General features: G+C 41.9%; 1 protein-coding gene across 6 annotated transcripts in view; it reads left to right on the plus strand.

The window, feature by feature from the left end:
• The window catches only part of ptpn11b (protein tyrosine phosphatase non-receptor type 11b), a 133,667-nt gene extending 115,881 nt beyond the window's left edge, over positions 1-17,786 (plus strand). For 4 of the 6 annotated variants that reach the window (XM_078557871.1, XM_078557873.1, XM_078557868.1 and 1 more), the window contains exons 10-15: positions 1,052-1,183; positions 1,877-2,031; positions 4,813-4,880; positions 8,108-8,259; positions 12,045-12,145; positions 14,860-17,786. In XM_078557871.1, coding sequence (XP_078413997.1) covers positions 1,052-1,183; positions 1,877-2,031; positions 4,813-4,880; positions 8,108-8,259; positions 12,045-12,145; positions 14,860-14,944 — 693 coding nt within the window. In that variant the 3' untranslated portion in view covers positions 14,945-17,786. The remainder of the gene's footprint in view (positions 1-1,051; positions 1,184-1,876; positions 2,032-4,812; positions 4,881-8,107; positions 8,260-12,044; positions 12,146-14,859) is intronic. The other 2 variants (XM_078557869.1, XM_078557870.1) reach the window with 2 other exon arrangements.
• Positions 17,787-19,638: the final 1,852 nt, after the last annotated feature.

Raw genomic sequence — 19,638 nt, forward strand, 5'->3', positions numbered from 1 at the left:
AAGGTTTTTTGGCATGAATAATGGAATCTTAGCCATAATTTAATGTTAGCGATGGCCTTGCCTGCTGGCTGGAGAATCAGCAGGCCCTCGGCAGCACTTCCATTGGAGGAGGCCGCTGGAATTATTTGCCCATCAGGCACTTAACTGGCCAGCGTTAGGCCTTCTCCAGGATTTAGGGCCCCAGGGACAGAGCCCCGCAACTTGAGAGCTGCCAACCAAAAAGAAGCCGGCAGCTCCCCATTGCTTGGGAGCAGTGGGCAGCTGCTGGTAATGCACCCATCAGAGGTCTATGATCAATGAGGGTCACAGACCACATGTGAGTGACGCTGGATTGGGGTTGCAAGGAGGAGATCTTGGGGGTGGGGTGGGGGGGCGGAGTCAGAAGAAAAGACATGGGGGTGGTTTTCAGCAGGCACACCCTCCTGATCCTGGGCCTCTCGATCAGGCACTGTGTCTTTTGAACGAGGGATCCCCCACCCCTGGGATGAGGCCCTTAAGCGGGCAATTAATGCTCATTTAAGGGCCTCAATTAACTCCTGGGCAGGAAGGTCATCCACGAGCCTTCCTACCCCAGACTTAATTGAGCAGAGATGGGAAGGAGATGAGGTCCCCACCTCCCACTCTCATGCCTGAATAAATGCACCCTGCCTCCAAACTAGCCCCCTGGGGGGCATTAAATTCCACCCCTTCTTTCAACGTCTAAGTGTCACCAAGGATATAGCCTTGAAGCTTTGTCATCTCCTGCAATCCCACCTGCAATTTTGGGACTGGTGATTCTACCAGTGAAGTCACCGTTACCTTGAATTTCTATGCCATTAGCCCTTTCTTGGCTGGTTCAGGTGACATCCCTCAGATTAGCTAGTCTCAGTGTACTGCTTCATATATCAGATGACTGATGCTTACTTTTACAAGGCTAATGATCTCGTCACAGGTGAAATGAGCATTCGCCTACTCTGCCAATTCTTTTCAAGAAGCCAGGGCAACACACTTCTGAGAAGGATGTCCCTCTGCTGCAAAAACGCTCATTTTAATTATTTTCTGTTTCTTCCAGAATAAATGTTTTCGCTATTGGCCAGATTTAGAAGCATCAAAACAGTATGGCACAATTTCTGTGCGAAATCTGGAAGAACGCATGGCACAAGATTACATTGTGCGAGGACTGGAGGTCGTACAAACAGCCCGGGTAACTATACACTTGAGTAGAAATGTTCTTCGGCAGCATATTGGCTTGTTATATTTTCAGAGAGAATATAGAATGATAGGTATCGATAGTAGAGCTCCAGAAACTGTAATCTAGATCAGATTTCCACCAATTAAGACGCCTTGTGCTTACCAGTGTAACCCATACAACTATATTTTTTGTGGGGAGGGAGAGCAACAGATTCGGGTGGAAAATAACTTTTTAAATATAGACAAAATAAAAAGACAGAATAACAAGAAGGGATTAAAGAACATTATTTGACCAAGAAAATATTTATTATTTTCATTGCAGTTATAAAATAAAAAGACTGTGTTATGGTTAACTAGATTGTACACTGCTGGATGAAAAGGAAGCATTTTCTGATGCATTTGATCACAAAGTGAAACTTATGGAATTGCAGGAAAGCCAAAAGAAATTAGCATCCATTTAAGAATAACTCTCAGAATTTGATAATCCCCCAACCAATATTTGTTTAAAATAATTATTCATTCCTAATTAGATTTATTGAGCATTTTTTTTCAGGAAAATTGAATTGACATACAGACTCTATATTTCTTGTTGCTAATAGTGCAGGATTACTTGCCTGGAAATGTGTAACAATTGTTACAGCCCCTTTTGCCACTCTCCTGGGAATTGAAAATGTGCTGACAAGCATTTTATTGTTTTATTTCACAGAATGAACCACCTAGGCACATATGGCACTATCAGTATCTCAGCTGGCCAGACCACGGGGTGCCCAATGAACCAGGAGGAGTACTGAGTTTCCTGGACCAAGTAAACCGAGCACAGCAAAGCATTCCAGATACTGGCCCTATTGTAGTGCACTGCAGGTACTTGGATAATTTGCAGATCTGATATTGGATCACTGTAGACTGGCCACCATATGCTGCCCCTCCTCAAAACATATCCTTTAAGAGTTTCAAGGTTAATAGAGCATTCCGTAACTGGTCAAAAACTGGACCATTATTCCATTAATGCATCATTATATTGAGTGTGAACTGGCCATGTGTGCCTTTAAATATGGCTGGATCCTGTTGATAACTTATATTTATGATGGTGCTAAAATGACATTTTAATAGAGTAGCTAATCGAGTATTGTCTGTGGCAGTTTTGTAAAACTGTCAGTTGCATTTTGACTGACATACGGAGCATTAATATGTCTGGTTAGCCACTTGAAAGCCAAATAAAACCTTTAAATAACTAACTGTCCTTTCTTGACTGCACAAGGAAATGTGCAAGAAAGAAAATAAGACCCAGATTTTCGTTCCCGGGTTGGGAGCGCAGAGTCAGGTGATTTCCTGGCTCAGCAAACCCAACCTTTTAAAAATGGCCCCCGCCCCGCAGGTGGGATTTTCGGCCGGGGAGGCAGGCCAAAACAGGAGTCGGGGCAGGTGACTCGCCAGCCTCTGTGCCCGGCACTGTGTTTAAATAATAATAAAACAAAAAATATCCCTGTAGAGCTCACCTCTCAACCCCCTCCCTACACGCTCCCTATGCCCGATCCATGCCATGGCCCCCACACCCCTCTGCCAACTTACCCTTTACCCAATCCCATGGTCCCTCACATGTTATGCCATCTTAAAGCCCTCTATCCAGCCCCATTGCACCCATACCCCCATGCCAACTTAGTGCCAACTCATGCCATCCTATGCCCCCACCACCCTTTGCCCTTACCCACTCTTTGCCAACTTACCTAGTATCCTTAGACAGTTCCTTAACAGCTTTGACACTTCCTGGATAAATTTGCCAGGTTAAACACTTCCTGGGTAGCTTTAACAGCTGGATAGCTCCTTAACATCTCCTGGACAGCTGGACATCTCTTTTACAGCTTGACAGTTCCAGTGAGTGTGTGTAAAAAGTGCATAATCTTGTTCACTTTTAACAACCCCAAAGGAAGACTTGCCTCTCCTAAAGGTGTCCTGGAACCCTAGCCAAAGGCGTATCTTACCTCTTCAAAGGGGTACCCTGGCTACCCATAAGAATCCACCACCTCTAACCTCTGCTAATCTGCACACTCCGGATTCCTCACTCCTGTTCTTTCAAAATCCCACTTCTGTGGCAGCCGCTGGTGGTTTAAATGGCCAGCTACCTCCGTGAATCGTGCATGCACGGACACCGGCACGACTCCAATCCGGCCTCCGTGCAGGTGGGAAATGCCGGGTTCCGGACGGGACTTAAAAATCTCGGCCATTTCCGGAGAGGCGTATATTTGTTTATTCAGAGAGAGGTGTGCAAATCAGCTTTCTGTCCCTGGTTGGTGATATTAGTGATATCACTGTTAGAGAATGTCCCTGTCTGCTGGAACAGCTGCACAAGAAACGTACAAGCTGACTTTGGGCTAATTTGAGTCTTACTCTGGAGTTGGTCTGTAACATGGATTTCTGGGGTCCCACAGATCTGAAATAGGCCTCTGTTTAATCTGCAGTCCTGCTCCTGCTGTTTCATGTGGAGCTGCTTGAAGATACTTAAAAGCACTCCCCATTAATCATACCAGAGCAACCTAACAGGCAAAAATATTCAGTTTGAGGTTCTCCATGATATTAAAAGAATATCAAGCAAATAATGATTGCAAATACATTAGGAGTGAAAATCCTCGGCCCCTCCAACACATTTCTGTTACAGCTGCAGTAGAACTGCAGCATAAGGAAAGAAATTAGGCCAAGACCCAGTTACGCTAGGTTCCATCCTTGCCCGGAACCTCCCTCTGATCTTTGTGTGGGCTGTCAAACAAGGCCATTGATGCAGGTGCCTGGGGCTTCCCAGTCTTTGGAGTTACCTATTCCCCAGGTAGGAGCACTTTGGGCCAAATGCAAAGACCAAGATTCCCAGTAGGAAGGGGTGTACTGTCGTGCCGTTGGATGAATGTGGGCCTACTTAGAGGTACAGGCCTCGATGGTGACCTACTCTTTTAAAGTAAAAAGTTGAGGTTTATTTTCCAAAAACTTGTTTTATAAAGCAGTAGGATGGCAGCATACAAGATTTATTTTTGATGAGTGTGGGTCCAGCCCCACCCCCTCCCCTTGGAACAAGGCTGGTACCAAGAATGGCCCCAAGTCATGTGGCACCTGTCAGTGACATTCATGTTTGGTTTCCTTCCCCTGACCCTACATACCCTGGTGAATTAAACAGCCAGCACAATCCTGGCACACCTAGGATCACTGTCCTGCAGGCTTTCTAGATTCTTTGTTTTTCTATGAAATGTCTAGACTAATTTTTCCTTTTAAAAACGTGCTGCTTGTTTGCTTTTAATTTAAAATGTGGCTAAACCTCATTAGTTCAAATATGTGAGGGCTGACAAACTATTTTGTTGCTGGGGAGTTCCTTACAAAGCTCTGAGCTCCTCTACTGACGCAAATGAATTTTGCAGCCCCAACGCTGGTCATATTTGAGACAGGACCCAAAATAATGGAACCCTGTTCCCTGGTCATTACCATTCAGAAATATCCTCTTTTGATCCCTGGAGTTTTGGGGCCTTAGTTTATTATCAATCTCTATGTCAATCTGCACTCTCCACTCTGGTGTTCTCAGTGCTAGACCTCGAATCAAAACTGCCAGACTGTTGATCTCCATTTAATTTACTTTCCTACTAAAATAATTTTTTCCTCCTTCAGTGCTGGGATTGGAAGAACAGGAACCATAATTGTTATAGACATGTTGGTAGCTGACATTAACAGGCAAGGTAAGAAACACTAAAGCAAGATAAAAGTGAGATTCATAAGCGGAGCATTGATTAATTTACACTCCAGTTAAGAGTTTCGACTTTATTATGCATGAAAGAAAATGCACAATTCTCCCACATTATTGTGCATAATGTTTCTAAATGGGCTCCCCTCCCCCGCCTCCAACAATGATTTTACTCTGTTAATCTTCTCCGCTTCCTTTCCTCTTCTGGCAACCTAAGTTAGGATTTCAGTCACATCTGTCTGGAATAAAGGGGGCACTAGTAACCCTAACGATATTGTTAGGTCACTTAACTCCTTATTGAGCTGGCAGTCTAGCCACTGCCATCTTGGTAGGGGTCTTTGGACTGATGCCTGGAACGTCTACCTGGCTCCAATATTTACATACAATCTCAGTTGCAAATTTGGGGTATAAATGGACCCAACATGCACCACTGATGTTCTGTCCTATTTGTGCCAGCATTGAACAGCTGAAGTTTGTTAAAAGGACCAAAGGGGGTCACTCAAAAGATGACAAGAAAACATTGTCACGTTTTTATGGTGGAGGTTCCTCCTCGTCCCAGAAAAGTACTTCGGGCAGCTGCTGGCCCCCATATGTCTGACTCCACCTGCCCTAGGCCTGGACTGTCAACTCTGGTTTGTCGTGTGCAGATTACTTGGTCAAATTAAATGACATCAAGATCTCAAAATGGCTCATGCCTCATTTAGCAATAACAATGTGGCAGTAGCTCTCCGTTCACCAACCCGGTTTGTGCGAAGTGTTAAAATAACTCCATTTAGTCCTTATTATGTACATCCGTAACTACTGGTTCTTACTTAGTACATTGTTCTGGTGCCTATCAAGTTTGAATCTTGCATGCTATTCAATCACAGCAAACATCAGTGAAATCCTTTTGGAATTTTTTTTTCCTGAACTTGAGCTCTGACTTATCATTGACTGAGATAGATGTATGTCACACAAGTCTGCAATTTATCTGATTTGTTTGGCTCAGCTGTCCTTTAATCCAATGGAAAAGCAGTGCTTTTTTGTTTTCAAGTTGAATTTGAGATGGTGGGAGAGGAATTCAGTATAGTGTAACAGAGCAGGAAACACTATTTCACTTAGTGTCCATATAGGGTACATGAATTTAATTCTTGTCCTCCTTTCCACTTCTTTTGACTGTTCTCATCCTCCAACCATGTTGCATATCTGTGCAAAGCAAGTAACCTGCTTCTAGGCATCTGGCATTGTAACACTAACTGTTAGTGAATGCGGGCAGAGTTGACTCATTAGGCTGAATTATACAGGGCAGCGTGGTCCATGACACCACCCAACCCACACCCTAGCTAAAAAATTAGGGTTGGGGGTGGGGTAGCCTGCCCAGAGGAAGCACGGCTGCCCCACATTCATTTAATGGCCAATTGGCTGTTAATAGGCTGGAGGCAGGATCTCCAACCTCAGAGATAGGAAGTCCCACCTCAGAGAGCTGCCGGCCAATCAGGCTGGCAAGCTCTCTGTACCGGCAGCATCACAGCAGGAATAGTGGCCAGTGCTAGTACTGCACTAGGTGATGAAGAGGCAAGCTCTGATGGATCAAAGCTTTGACAGTGTGTGGGGTCGGTGAAGGGGACCGGGGGCAGGGTTTGAGAGGCCATGGAAGGAGAGCATTCTGGGGGGCTGGTGAATACATCTTGAGTGGCCTTCCAGTGGGCCCAGGGAGCCAGTTAAGGGGGGACTGTCTCTGCCCACCACAAGCCCACGGAGGGAAGTCTGCTGGGCTGGCTGAATGCCGTGGACTTCTCTTGTCACAGTTAAATGCTGGCTGTGGTATGGTAAGGCCCTTAAATGTACATTAATTGCCTCAATTGGCCCACTGGCAGGCAGGCTGCTTAACACCATCCCTGCCCCTAGTATAATTGTGGTGGGAGCACAGGTAGGTATTTGGGCAGTGGGCAAGCTGCCCACTGGATTTAATGTACCCCCCGCCCCCACCCACCTTCAAACCTATCAGCTGAGGAGTGTTAAATCCAGCCCATTTTGTTTCATCCTCCTAGATCTCCCTCTGCCTCACCTGCCTGTGATGGTTCACCTGAAGTGGAAGTATGTCATATCTGAATGTATGGTAGACTTAAAAACTACCTGACCAATTACACTGCTCCAAACCACACTGTAATTCAAGATTGATTTCATTTTTATTCCATTGTTTAATTATTGATGTTAAACATTCTTTCCCCATCTGCCTTGCCTTTCATCATCTCTCCCTTTCTACTTGCATTTCCTGTGCCTTTCCTCATTTATTTTTTTTTAACTCTTTGCTTGCACTTTTTAATGTCAATAATTGTAGTCTATCTCTGGTTCATGCTGAATCTTGCAGTTCAGTGCACCTGAGGAAGCAGATGGTAGACTGAAAAAGAGAGGCATTGCAAAGGAACGTGCAAAGAAAATTAGATTTAAGAAAGTGAGTCACAGATTCATACAGAACAGAAGGAGAGCATTGGGCCATCATGCTGGGCATGGAAATGAGAAAATAAATACGTCCTGCAACCTCTGGAAGAATTTTTTTTTGACCAGTGGCCAGAACGATCTAAATTAGGAGAAACAGCAACAGAGAGAAATTACTCTGGGTGTGGGGGGGGGTGCTCCTCCACCATGAAGTAATAAAAAGGCAAACATATTTACACACAAAGGTTTAAGGCACAAAGTTGAATTGAGCGACATAAAAGGAGACACCTTTTATGTTTGGCACATCTTCCTCGGCTTGGGTTCTGGAAAAACAATGCCCATGCATCACCTGCATTCAGTTACATTACTGAAACTATCTTTCTCATACCAAAAGCAGAATCATGAATTGTACATTTTACCAAGGTAAAAATATGTAACTTCACCAAAACTGCCAAGCGTAAAAGCATCTTTACACTGCCTCAGCATCATCTGCCTTGAAACTCATGACAAGATACCTTCAATAATGGCACCAATTGGAATAATAGCTGCAGAAATAAATATCTAGGAGGAAAATTTGGCTTTTCTCACTGCTTTTTTTTTCCACTGAAGTTACGGCAATATATCGGTAGAATCCCCAAGGAAATTGCAGATGCTAATTTCAAAACCTGATGAGCACATATTTACAATATTAGGCAAGAATCCTATGATAGTTGTGTTCAGGTTCAAAAATGTGTTTTGTAAGCCTTTGTTGTAGCTTTATTGTAAAATAAAGATATGAAACCTTCATTTTTGTTTCATCAATAGGTTTGGACTGCGACATAGACATCCCTAAAACGATTCAAATGGTACGAAAACAAAGATCAGGAATGGTACAGACAGAGGCTCAGTATAAATTCATTTACATGGCTGTGCAGCAGTATATTGAGACAGTTCAGAAAAGATTACTGGAGGAACAGGTAATTATGTCATTAATCACCCACTTTGAGAGAGTTCAAAAGCTTTCAATAAAAAATACAGAATCCTTTCTCATTGGTTTGCAAAACCTTTGTACTCCATTCATGTCATAAAATGAACAGGAGAAAAACTGCTTTTTTGCTTGAAGGAATACTGACTGCAAGACTGGTGTTTCAAAATATTTAAGCTTTACATTTTACCAAAACTTACAGCATTTTGAATGTACAAATCTTAATTAAAGTAAGGATAGATTGGCTGAAATCTGATATCCTATGATATTTGTTCAGTAAAATTAGATTTACATTAATAACTTCAGTATTGCTGGAAAAAAAGAGATGCTATTGAAGCCTCAACAAACCAGTTCTCTTGCCAACCAATCAGCAGCCTTTTCTCATGCAGTATAAACTGCTGCTCCCTTTGAAATTTGGTATTCTTGTATCTGTCCTGCTGAGTGCAAGACTATAAGATTAAATAACATGTTTTTTTTCTCAGGAATACTCAAGTTCTGTACTACCAAGCGGCTAGTTTTTAACTTTGTTTCCCTTCAAAACAGACATATTATCTAACTTGGATCTTTAAATATTTCAGCACTTTCAGCAGTATTAAACTAAGCAGTTGGAAGTGACAACAGATGTATCGTTCTGATCTCTGTTGTTCTCACTGTATGCCTGTACTGTGTCATATCTGTTAGCTGCCCTTTGGCAAGAGTCAGGTTTGAACACGCTTTGAAGCTTAACTGGGATATGCTGTATTAATCATAAACTGTGCAATTGCTGCCCTGTCACAGAGTAACCTTCCAACAGCTATAATCATTGAATATGCCACTAAATATAAATTAAACTTTTCAGTATTTCACACTTTAAACAGATTAATAAAGTATATATGTAGTCTTGAAAGTCTGAGGATAATAATTAAAAATAATTGAAAGGAGGAGTAAATGGCATACCTTGCAGCAGCCAGTGTAAGGATTGATAAGCAAACAGTTCATGTCAGTTTTTTTAATTCATTCATAGGATGTGGGCGTTGCTAGCAAGTTCAACATTTATTGCCCATCTCTAATTGCCCTTGAGGTACAAATGAGTGGCTTGCTAGGCCATTTTCGCAGGCAGTTAAGAGTCAACCACATTGCTGTTGGTCTGGAGACAAATTTACTCCAGACTTGGCAGGGATGATAGATTTTCTTAAAGGACATCAGTGAACCAGATGGATTTTTATAACAATCTAGTAATTTCAGGATCACTGTTGCTGCTGCTAGTTTTTTTATTCTGGATTTAGTTGATTATTTGAAGTTAAATTCCCAGCTGTAATGATGGGATTTGAACTTAGGGAGCTATTTAATGGAGGCAACAGAGGACTCACAAGAGCCCACCTCACCTCTATTAAGGAAGGCCCGCCAGATTTAAATGCTACTAAGGGTAAAGAACAATCTTTGGAGCTTTTCTTTAAGCAAATTTTGATGTGGACTATTTTCAGAGTTATTTTTATTGAAACAAAATGAGAGAAAACACAGAAAATGGAGGGGGATAGGGAGACCAGGAAGGAAATTGTGAGGTCTCCTGCCTTGAAAAATGTAATAAGGGCCAGAAAATTGTAAGGCATGACTTACCACCATGTTCCCACTGATGGTCTGACTGACACCATGTTCCCAAAGACCTGCTGCTGGGAAACCAATGCACCTGTTTGTGTCAGGTGGTATGCCCTTTTAATATGCAAAACGGTGGCATAGGACCCCAATTCCTATTTTAGGATTCAAACTGGGTGGGGCATGCTCTGCACAATTTCAACTGACACAGTGCAGCCAGAGAGGGCACAATCTGAGTTTAAATTTATTTTCATGGGGCCAAAAGAGGCATGAATGCTCCTCCAGGTTTCACAACCTGACCACTACCACACCAGATCTCCTGCCCCTCCAGAGAACTGACCCCACCCCCATATTTCCCTCTTCTCTGAGCCTGGAGGTCAACTAAGCTGCCCAGTAATATGGTGGTCTAGAGCCCTGGCACATCCATTTTCTGTCACTGTCTGCTGGATGGATGCTATTGTGTCCCAGTCCTCAAACTGGATTGGGTCTCACGCTAGTACTGTCAGGCAGCCGGACCACATGCTCTGCTGGTTAGCTTTCCAAATCATGCAGGGGGAAAATCTAAAGCACATTTTATGCTGGAAGTGCGTTAACCACACTATATTGATGAAGGGCATACGTATATTGGTATAAATTGTCACAGCAGCCCGATATTCCATTCCTCTTTGCCGCCAAGCTCTTTGAGGGTGCCTATTAGATGTCTACAGCTTGATAATGAAACTCCAGACCCAGTATTAGGCAGGTCTTGGATCTATCCATTAAGTCGTAGGAATCGCTCCCAGTACACTCTGTGCGCCCAGAAATGGGTGCTTACAAAGGCCTAGGCCAAAGACTGTAAGTGAGAGTGAAGAAGACATACAGAAAGAAAGGGAGAGTATACAGAGAATATGATGTAATAAGAGAATGTGAAAATATATATATATATATATATATATATATATATATACACATACACATATGGAGAGGAAGAAACTGAGAGACATAGAAAAGACAGGTGACAGAACCAAGGAGGAGTGACTCAACTAAAGGAAAGTCAGATATAGTCTCAATTTTAATCAGCATGTTTTAAAATGTTCGTGTTCAGCTTCTCTGAGCCCACCTGGTTACTGTAACAGCTGCTTGCACAGTCAGCATGCATACAGCTCACCAGAGCTATTTAAAAATAGAGTTTAGATTAATTTGTCAATAGTATTAGCAACTCTTAAAGTAAGCAGCCAGAAAGTGCCTTTGCTCTTCAGTTTAAGAGAAATTTGTGCTATCATGAGACAGAGGAGGACAAACTCATTCACTGTTCACTCATTTTTAAGATGAAAAATTTAAATTTTGTGGCAATACTTTGTGCTCGAACTTCACCGAAGTTGCATTGGCTACCAAATTAGAACATGGTGAATTCTAGGTGTGCAGGGAGCCAGCCTGAAACGGGTGTTAGGCACCCTTTGTATCCAAAGGCCTTGATGTAGCTATTCCAATCGTTATTCCACAAGTGCCACCCATTTCATTTCAGGCTCTCCCTCTGGAATATATCCTGCCTCACTATAAGCAAATTCCATGGGAGACCTGCTAGTATATAAACTGGTAGCTTTTCCCCATCACATGACTTTTTGGGCCTCACGTTTTTGCATATAAAAGTTCTTTGCAGCTGATAGTTTCAGACACCACGTTTGTAAAACAACCATAAATAGTCCCTGAGTAAGCAAGAAATCTACCAGTCAACAAGCAGAAAGCAGAAATGATGTTCAAACAATTTATTAATCAAAATTGGCGGTCAGCATCGGATGGCAAGAAAAAAGAACTGGCAAAATTAAATTGTTCAGCCGTCGTTGGAAACGCGCCATTTAAGTTTTGCTCCCTGAGGTTCGAGCTGTAACCCACCTGAACTGCCATGCACCTTTCCCTGGTCCAGGCTGCCCTGTTCAGGATCACCCCAAAGCCAGCATGTTCTTTGACTGTCAGGCCATTTCACACCGTCCCCCATCCATTCGCAGGCATTCGATTCTATTGCCAGCATGAAGCTGGAAGAGACAAAAAAATTAGGCCACTCTGGAATAAGAACATTTCGGTAATCAAATTTAACAGGAAAAACTTAAAATAATTATGAGAGTTCATCCTTAAAATACAGGTAATTAATTCCTGAATGCCATGTGCTTTATAAATACATAGCTACGTTACTGACTTCTTTAAGTATTTGAACATTGTTTCCCCCAGAAAAGCAAGACAAAGGAACGAGAGTACTCAAATATCCATTATCTACGTATGGAGAAAACTAAAACCAAAAGGCATGCTGCCCCATCTCGAGTGTTCTCTGCGTAAGTAATTCTGTTTTATGGAAGATTATAAAAAGACATTACAGGGCCTCTTTACGCTTGAGCACGTTTTGGCCAGTTTGTGCTTTTGTTCAGCCCAAGTCATTCCAGCACAAAAAATTGCAGAATTTCGAGCACAAATTTACGTCCAGCGCAAGTCAAGCTTCAATGATTGTGCTAGTTTTAAAAAAAAACATTGCGCTGGAAGCAGACCCCATCCATAGAACTGGCCATGCCCCAGATCAAATTAATCACGATTGTGAGTTTCAACTAATTGCACCTGTTTGCAGGCTTTTAAGCAGTCTAATTTTGGGCAGAAGGGCACTGATAGACACATTTTAAAAGCTTTTGAATACATTTTTTTTTTAAACTTACGATGAAATGGACAGCTGTGCATCAATATAATTAGCAAATAGTCCTGTGTGTTTTTTTAAGTCATTTCTGGTTATTTAAAATCGGGTTAATCACAATTGATGGACCAGGCACCAATTAAAAATGCTTGTTTTTCATGATAAACCCAATTTCAGCTGTATTAATCAAAATCCACTTAGTTATCACTTAAATATATCAAGGCATATTTTAATGTAATTTTAAAATAAATTGCGTTCTAAAAGCCTGCCCAATTTAATGGCTTGTAGCCAATTTTACAGTTGGCAATATGGAAGTGAGGAACACTTGAGAAAAAAAGTCACTTCTCAAAAGTAGTGCAGTTTTGGGCACAATTTGAACCCAGATTGCATCCAAAGCAGAAAGTCTACCCTATCGGCCTGGAAAGTACAGTATGATATTCTTATGTCCACTATTTAATAAAGGATTTAAATAGGCTATCTCTGATAAAGTGGCAGACAAATGACTTTATACAAACTTTTGCGCAATAATGCCTCTGTGTAAGTTCCAGGTCTTAGTTTTTATTCTTTAGCAGAACTGCAAGATGGCATTTTGACTGGGCCTTTGAGTCCTGTAGTGCCGCTGAGACCAGCGCCTCAGGAACTCTGAAGCAATAAAATAGAGTGGGGAGTGTTGCTGGGCCTCCATGTTTCGCGCTGCACCCCACATTGGATAAAGTGCTAGAGCAGGCAAGCTCTGCATGCAGCAGCAGCTCAAGGAGAGGTCTTGATTGTGAGTCACAAAACCGCCATCCTGCTTCTCCCTACTGAGGGAGAGAACAATTTATTCTCCTCTCCTGACTAAATGGCCTCTATGATCCCCTGGGTGCATCGATGTATGGCATTCTGGGAAATATTGGATATATCACCTTCTCCAGCCTGGAGAAATCCAGACGATCGAAGTTCAGTACCACTTTGACCTTTGTGGACATTGTCCTCATTCTGATGCAAGGCTCTAGGTTGTGTTGAAGGAAGCAATACACTTCACTATCGAACTTTAGTCACCTCAAGCACTACCCTGGATTTGGTGGAGGTAAGAGAAGTGCTCGGGAAAATTACTTGATGGGTAGGGCCTCCTTCACCTCCCTCTGCAGAACTTACCCTCTCTGCAGCTGCTGCTCCATTTGTGGTCACGTTGCAGGCCCAGAGGCACTGCAGCCACAGCCCTCACATCTCTTGCAGTGTTGGGCCAGCAGCTCACCACAAAACCCCCAAAAACAAGCCACAGCACATGCACTACCTTTGCTGGAGAAGTAAGTCAAAAGCACCTCAACTGCAAATTGGATGCCCGGCCCTTTAAATAATGCTGGTTGGCGTTCCGTTGTGTTGCTGAACGCAAGTGAATCGAGACTGGTTAGCACAGGTGCCACTGCACGTGCACAGACCAGGTTTGCCAAGCGTACGGGTGACGGACAGGAAAGTGGAGTTGAGGCCACAACCAGATCAGGCTGAATGGCCTAGTCCTGCTCCCATTTCTTTTATGATCTTATGTGAAATGCCCATCAAATCAGCTGGGATAGCTTACTGACATCACAATCAGACCTTTCCTTGCTGCAGGCACAGCTTTCCCACAGTAACACCTTGTCCAACGTGGGGTGCTGTGCGAAACGTGCTGGAAGCCCATCAACATGCTCCACTCCATTTTATTGCTTCAGAGTTTCCAAAGCACTGTTCTCAGCAGCACTGCATAACAAAGCCCCAGTCAAAATGCTATCTTACAGCCCTGCTGTAAGAACAGTTCTGCCGAAGGGTCATGAAGACTCGAAACGTTAACTGATTTCTTCTCCACCGATGCTGCCAGACCTGCTGAGTTTTTCCAGGTAATTCTGTTTTTGTTTTGGATTTCCAGCATCCGCAGTAGCTTTTAGCTTTTTGTTTTTATCTTGGAACTTAAACTGAGCGACATTATTGTACATAAGTTTGTATAAATTCATTTGTCTGCCATTTTATCAGAGGCGATAACCTGTTTAAATCCTCTATTAAATAATGCTGTCGGGTGCCATTGGCTGCAGGCACCTGGCTTAGCTGCCTCTGCCTCCCCGCCCCCTCCCTTCCCCCATGTCAACGAGGAGAGATATAGGAACTGCCGAGGGCCACCTCTCCCATTGCTCACCAGTGTGTAATGGTTTCTTTGAGCTTGCCAGTTTAGTGCTGCATTATGACCAATTCTGATTTGTGGGTGCACAACCACAAGGAAATATGCTGTAACTGTGACGTATAAGGAGAGGGAGCAAATGACTTGCTCAGTCCTCTAATATTGGGCAATTTATAGATACATTTATGCAAACATACAAAATTATAAATCATCTTTATTCTTCTCCTATCCTAAAGGTTGAAAGAAGAGCCATCCTGTCTTTATGAAAATTTAAACATCAAAAGTTCCAAATCATCAGCAAGTTGCAACACAAAGAGATAAAAGCACCAAGGGTAGAGTGGTTGTATGTATAATAAGCACATTAACAATACAAGAAACTTAAAAACTTTCTCTCTTTATTTACAATGTGCACACTCCAATTTTTTCACATGCCACTATTTCACCCGCATTGTTGTAAAATGCTCCTTGCTAACTTGCATTCATGTTTTGGATGCTTTCTCCTGATCTGAGCATCCTATCTTCTCTATTTCTCTTATCCCTGGCATATCTACTCTTCACCTCATCTTCTCTTTTAGTGTCTTCCCCACTGTCCCCTTTCCTCCTTCATTACAGCATGTCCAAGTAGATCTCCCTGTATTTACTCCAGTACTTTTCTGTTGAACTCCAATGTTGTCTCTACTCAGTTTCTCTATGACCTCTGGGCATCTTCTACCATACTCGCCATGTTATTCAGCACTGGTTTACTCCAAGCAGTCTCTCAAACTATGCCCCTTTCTTCACTCCTGACATCTAGTCACCCACAATGCTCCCTGAGGGTCAATTTCTCCAGTTTTCTCCCCATTCCTTCTCTCCTCCCCACACACACCAACTAACCCTGGCACTTCAGACTCCTTCCCCAACCCATTCCAGTGGGCCCCTCTGCATTGCTGCTTCCTCACAAACCAGGCTCTCCCCAGCTCTTGACTGGAGGTGAGCATCAACAACATGGCCTGACTGAGACCTGCCTTGCTGTTGGAACTCTTTCTGTCTTACCAAAGCCCACTGCCTGATCACCCAGTCCACTACCCAAACCACTATAGACAACAGTCTTCTCCAGATCTTACCTCTGTCTCTGTCTTTACTGTACCAGCTCTTCATTTATGCATCTCATCCTTTACCATTCCTGTCAATCCTCTTAGATCTCCTTTAAGTTGCTTATTGTCTACAAACCTGTTCATATTCCTCACTGAAATCTCTTCCCTCTGGATCTCAATTTCTACACTGAAATGTTCTTCAAGGAAAAAAAGACTTCACTCTTCCACATGCAATCGTCCTGCTTCACCCCCTCTTAATTCTCTACTGCCCTCTCCTTCATTGACCTCTCCCTTTATGTAAACTCTCCCACCCACGCACAGATGCCTTCCACCTTGATCTTGCAATTTCACAGCACTCAAATCTTCTCTACTGACTGGACCATTTCCTCACTCCACACCCCTCTATTCTATATACCAACCTCTTCCTGCTCTCTCAAACACTCCTCTTAAACCGCTCTAGGTCACTTCCTTTAAATATATTTTAAAAACCTCTGTCTTCTGCTGTGATTTTGTCTTTTAAAACACCCTCCCACTGCCCGACTATAATCTGCCTTGTTGCGACTTAACATTCGCTTATCTTCATTTTGAAACACCTTCGAACACAAGTGTCACTCTACAAATTTTAAGATGCTTGTTGGTATCAACTTTTGTGTTACAGAATTAACCTGGAGCTAATATTGCGCTTATGTGACAGACTTTGTAATTACTCATTACGGGTGTCGTTTATCCTCGTTAATTGTGAAGAATTTAGTCCTTATGAGAGGATTTTGCAACTATTACTTGACAAAAGTTTCTACCTTCCAATTCCCCCTTACCCAACTTTAAACTTCAGCAGTAACAGGAATGATGCTGTCGCCTTAATGTCCTCTTTGTGTTCTCTCCAGAATCACTTCTGTTTACGTAATGCTTCTGCCTGCATCTGCAATGAGAATTGCTCTGTCCCAGCTTGCCTCTGGATCCCTATGCAGTGCAATTCTACGAACCAAATGTCTACAGGAAACTGCCTTACAAAGACTGTTTAATTTATTAACGAGACGAAATAATTTTTTTTAAATTACGCTGTTATCGTCAGCTTGTATTTATATGTGTACTTTAAGTGCCTCTTCTTGAAACTGATAAACAGTGGGGTTTCTTTTTTTTAAGATTTTATGATTATCCACACAATACATTGGATGCATATAGAAAAAGAGAACAGAAATATTTGACTTGTAATACTGTAAACTCATTAATTTTATCATCTGCTGTACTGCATGTTCTTAAGGTGAAAAGATAAATGATGACCACTACATTTTGCAAATGCCTTGAGTTTATTCAACCACGTTACAAACAAACTGAAGTACTGCCCAAAGCCTGTTGGTGGCACTGCTCAGTTTAACTGCGATCCTGGTGGCGGAGGAGCCGATAAACTCAGCAGCAGTACCACCAGCAGGAATAGTGTGGTACTGCAAATTGGAATTTGAGTGGAAGTTCGAAACCTGTATTTTTGATTCTTAATTGTTTTTGCATGGTTGCGATATTGTAACAATTTTGTAAATTTTTTAAAATTGCAGAACCTTTGAGGTTCTATTATCCTGGAATTTGCCTAAGTTTTGACTGGCACAATTCATACACATTGAGTGAATTTTGATAGAATGGCACTTCTCATATTTCAGATTTGAAATTAGTGGATACATCTACAATAGCCAAAGACATGAGGGTTTGCGTTTTTTTAAAAATATAAGAGTTTGTTGATCATGGTATTACTAAGGCATTCAGTGCTGAGTAAAGACAATTTTCCTAAAAACTATTGTTAATATTATGAAATATCATAGTTTTGCTTTGAGAGCAAATATGAATTGCAGGTTCACCTACAATTTTGGTATGTTTTCGGTGTTAACTATATGCTGATAATTGCCTCAGAAAGTAAATTAAATGGGATGCTCTCCCAACATGCCAACAGTTACAACCACAACTTACCCTGTATATGTTGACGTTTATTGTTTTGTACCAGCATTTGTTTAATAGTAAACTCTGACATGTAGAAAATAGCATATCTAGGGAGGTGGTGAAAGGGAAGAAACATTTTCATCAGTAAACTGACCTTAAAAGCTTCTTATTCTGTGTGTGGCTGATTATTAGCCATTAACCTATTGAGTCCAGACCTGTCTTTTGGTGAAAATAGCCTCCGTATTTCACCAAATGCAGTACTCTGTTTGCAACTTCCAGTTGATTATTTTGAAAAGTAAATTGTTTTCTGACCTTTAACTATGATAATGGGGACTCTTCTGAGAACAGAACTCCTTTGGTACTCCTTACTATATTGTGTGAGCTACCCCTCACTTCCAGCTAATATTTTTCTATCTCCTTCATAGGGAGTTATGATGAGAAGCCTCAGCAACCTGTAAAACCCTAATGATATTATATTGGAGACCAATTTACCACAAGACCTGGTGGCTCTTCCTCTAAGCTTAAACTTAGAGGAGTATTTCTGTTCATAAATGGCATTAATGATTATAGAATTACATCTCAGTAGCTCAATGAATGTAACAGAACAAATTTATTCCTTCAACTACTTTGAAGTTTTTATGTATTGAAGATTGCATATTAATGCTTACACTCCCATTATATTAGTAAGGTGGCAATCCCATAATTCATTAATTTAAAATATATATATATATATATATACAAAGAAAAAAACTTGGGGTGTGTGCCTTGGGTACATCTGAGTACTTGTACATTTTAGGGCTTTTTAAAACCTTGTTAAGTACGAAGTGCGTGTCTTGTAACAGATTTCAGGACGGGTTTAATTCAGCTCATTTTAAATCAGAATTCATATATTCCAACAGATATTTTAGAATCCCTGCCAAGACAAATCAAGTTTAATAGATAAAAGTTTGCCTGTTGATCTGTCCTGTGCAACGGTTATTTTAAATAATACTTGTCCTCTTTTTTTTTTTCTCTCTTCAGCCTAAGCTGTGAGCAATTCCACGATCAGTAGGGTGGGCGGGTAACCTGTCCTTGACTCTGTCTATAGCACTCTGGTTTTTATACTTTAAATGTGTGGCGCTTGTGGTTTAGGGTCCATTGTACTGTAGAATAAACATTTTCCTTTTTCCAGTTGCTCTCTATATTGGTTATTCCTAAAGGGGAGATATGATTTTACGCGACAGGCCAGTCACTCGAGCACTCTTCCAATGCTGTTCCAGAATTCCCAACGTCACCTAAGCTAGATCATTCTTTCACTGTGTTGTGAATTCTAAAAGATTTAGATGCCTTTGGGTGCGGAACGTGTGTATGAATAAATACATAATTATTTCAAATGACATGAGAAAAATGTGTTCAGCCACAGTCCCAAACTTGAAATAGGGAAGCCTATTGTCGGTTTGCCAGGAGAGACCCTTATCAGCAGTGAGTCCAATCTCTGCTGGGCATGGTATGTACCGGTGATGTTACTGGACTTGCAGTCGAGGGGCATAAATAATGTGAGTTCGTACGCTGACACGGAGAATTTGAATCCTGAAGCAGATGTGGAATCTCTTGGGAAAAATCCAGTCAGTTCATGAGTGAAGGAAATTATCTGCCTTTGCCTGGTCTGGCCTATATTTGACTTTAGTCCCACACCAATGTCACTCTTAACTACCCTCTAAAGCAGCTTAGAAAGCCAGTCAGCTGCATCAAAATGATGAGAAGAAGGGCCACCTTGTGAGTGATTCCCACCTCCTGAAAATCTTTCAATTAACCTTTTTGATCTTCATTATTCCCCTTGATATATTTCATAAGGCAAGCTTTTCCTTGTGCCATCTTGTACCAGGAGCACAGGATAGTAATCGACATCTTTGATTGATTGACCCAGACTGCTTATGGCTGACTACACTACCTTTTTGTTCCCTTTCCTGGAAGAAGAATGCCCTGTCACAATTATGCTGCATCTCAAACGGCCACAGCCAAATACGGATTAGGTTT

Source organism: Cetorhinus maximus, chromosome 15 (genome assembly GCF_964194155.1).
Source record: "Cetorhinus maximus chromosome 15, sCetMax3.hap1.1, whole genome shotgun sequence".
NCBI classification, from domain to species: Eukaryota; Metazoa; Chordata; class Chondrichthyes; order Lamniformes; family Cetorhinidae; genus Cetorhinus; species Cetorhinus maximus.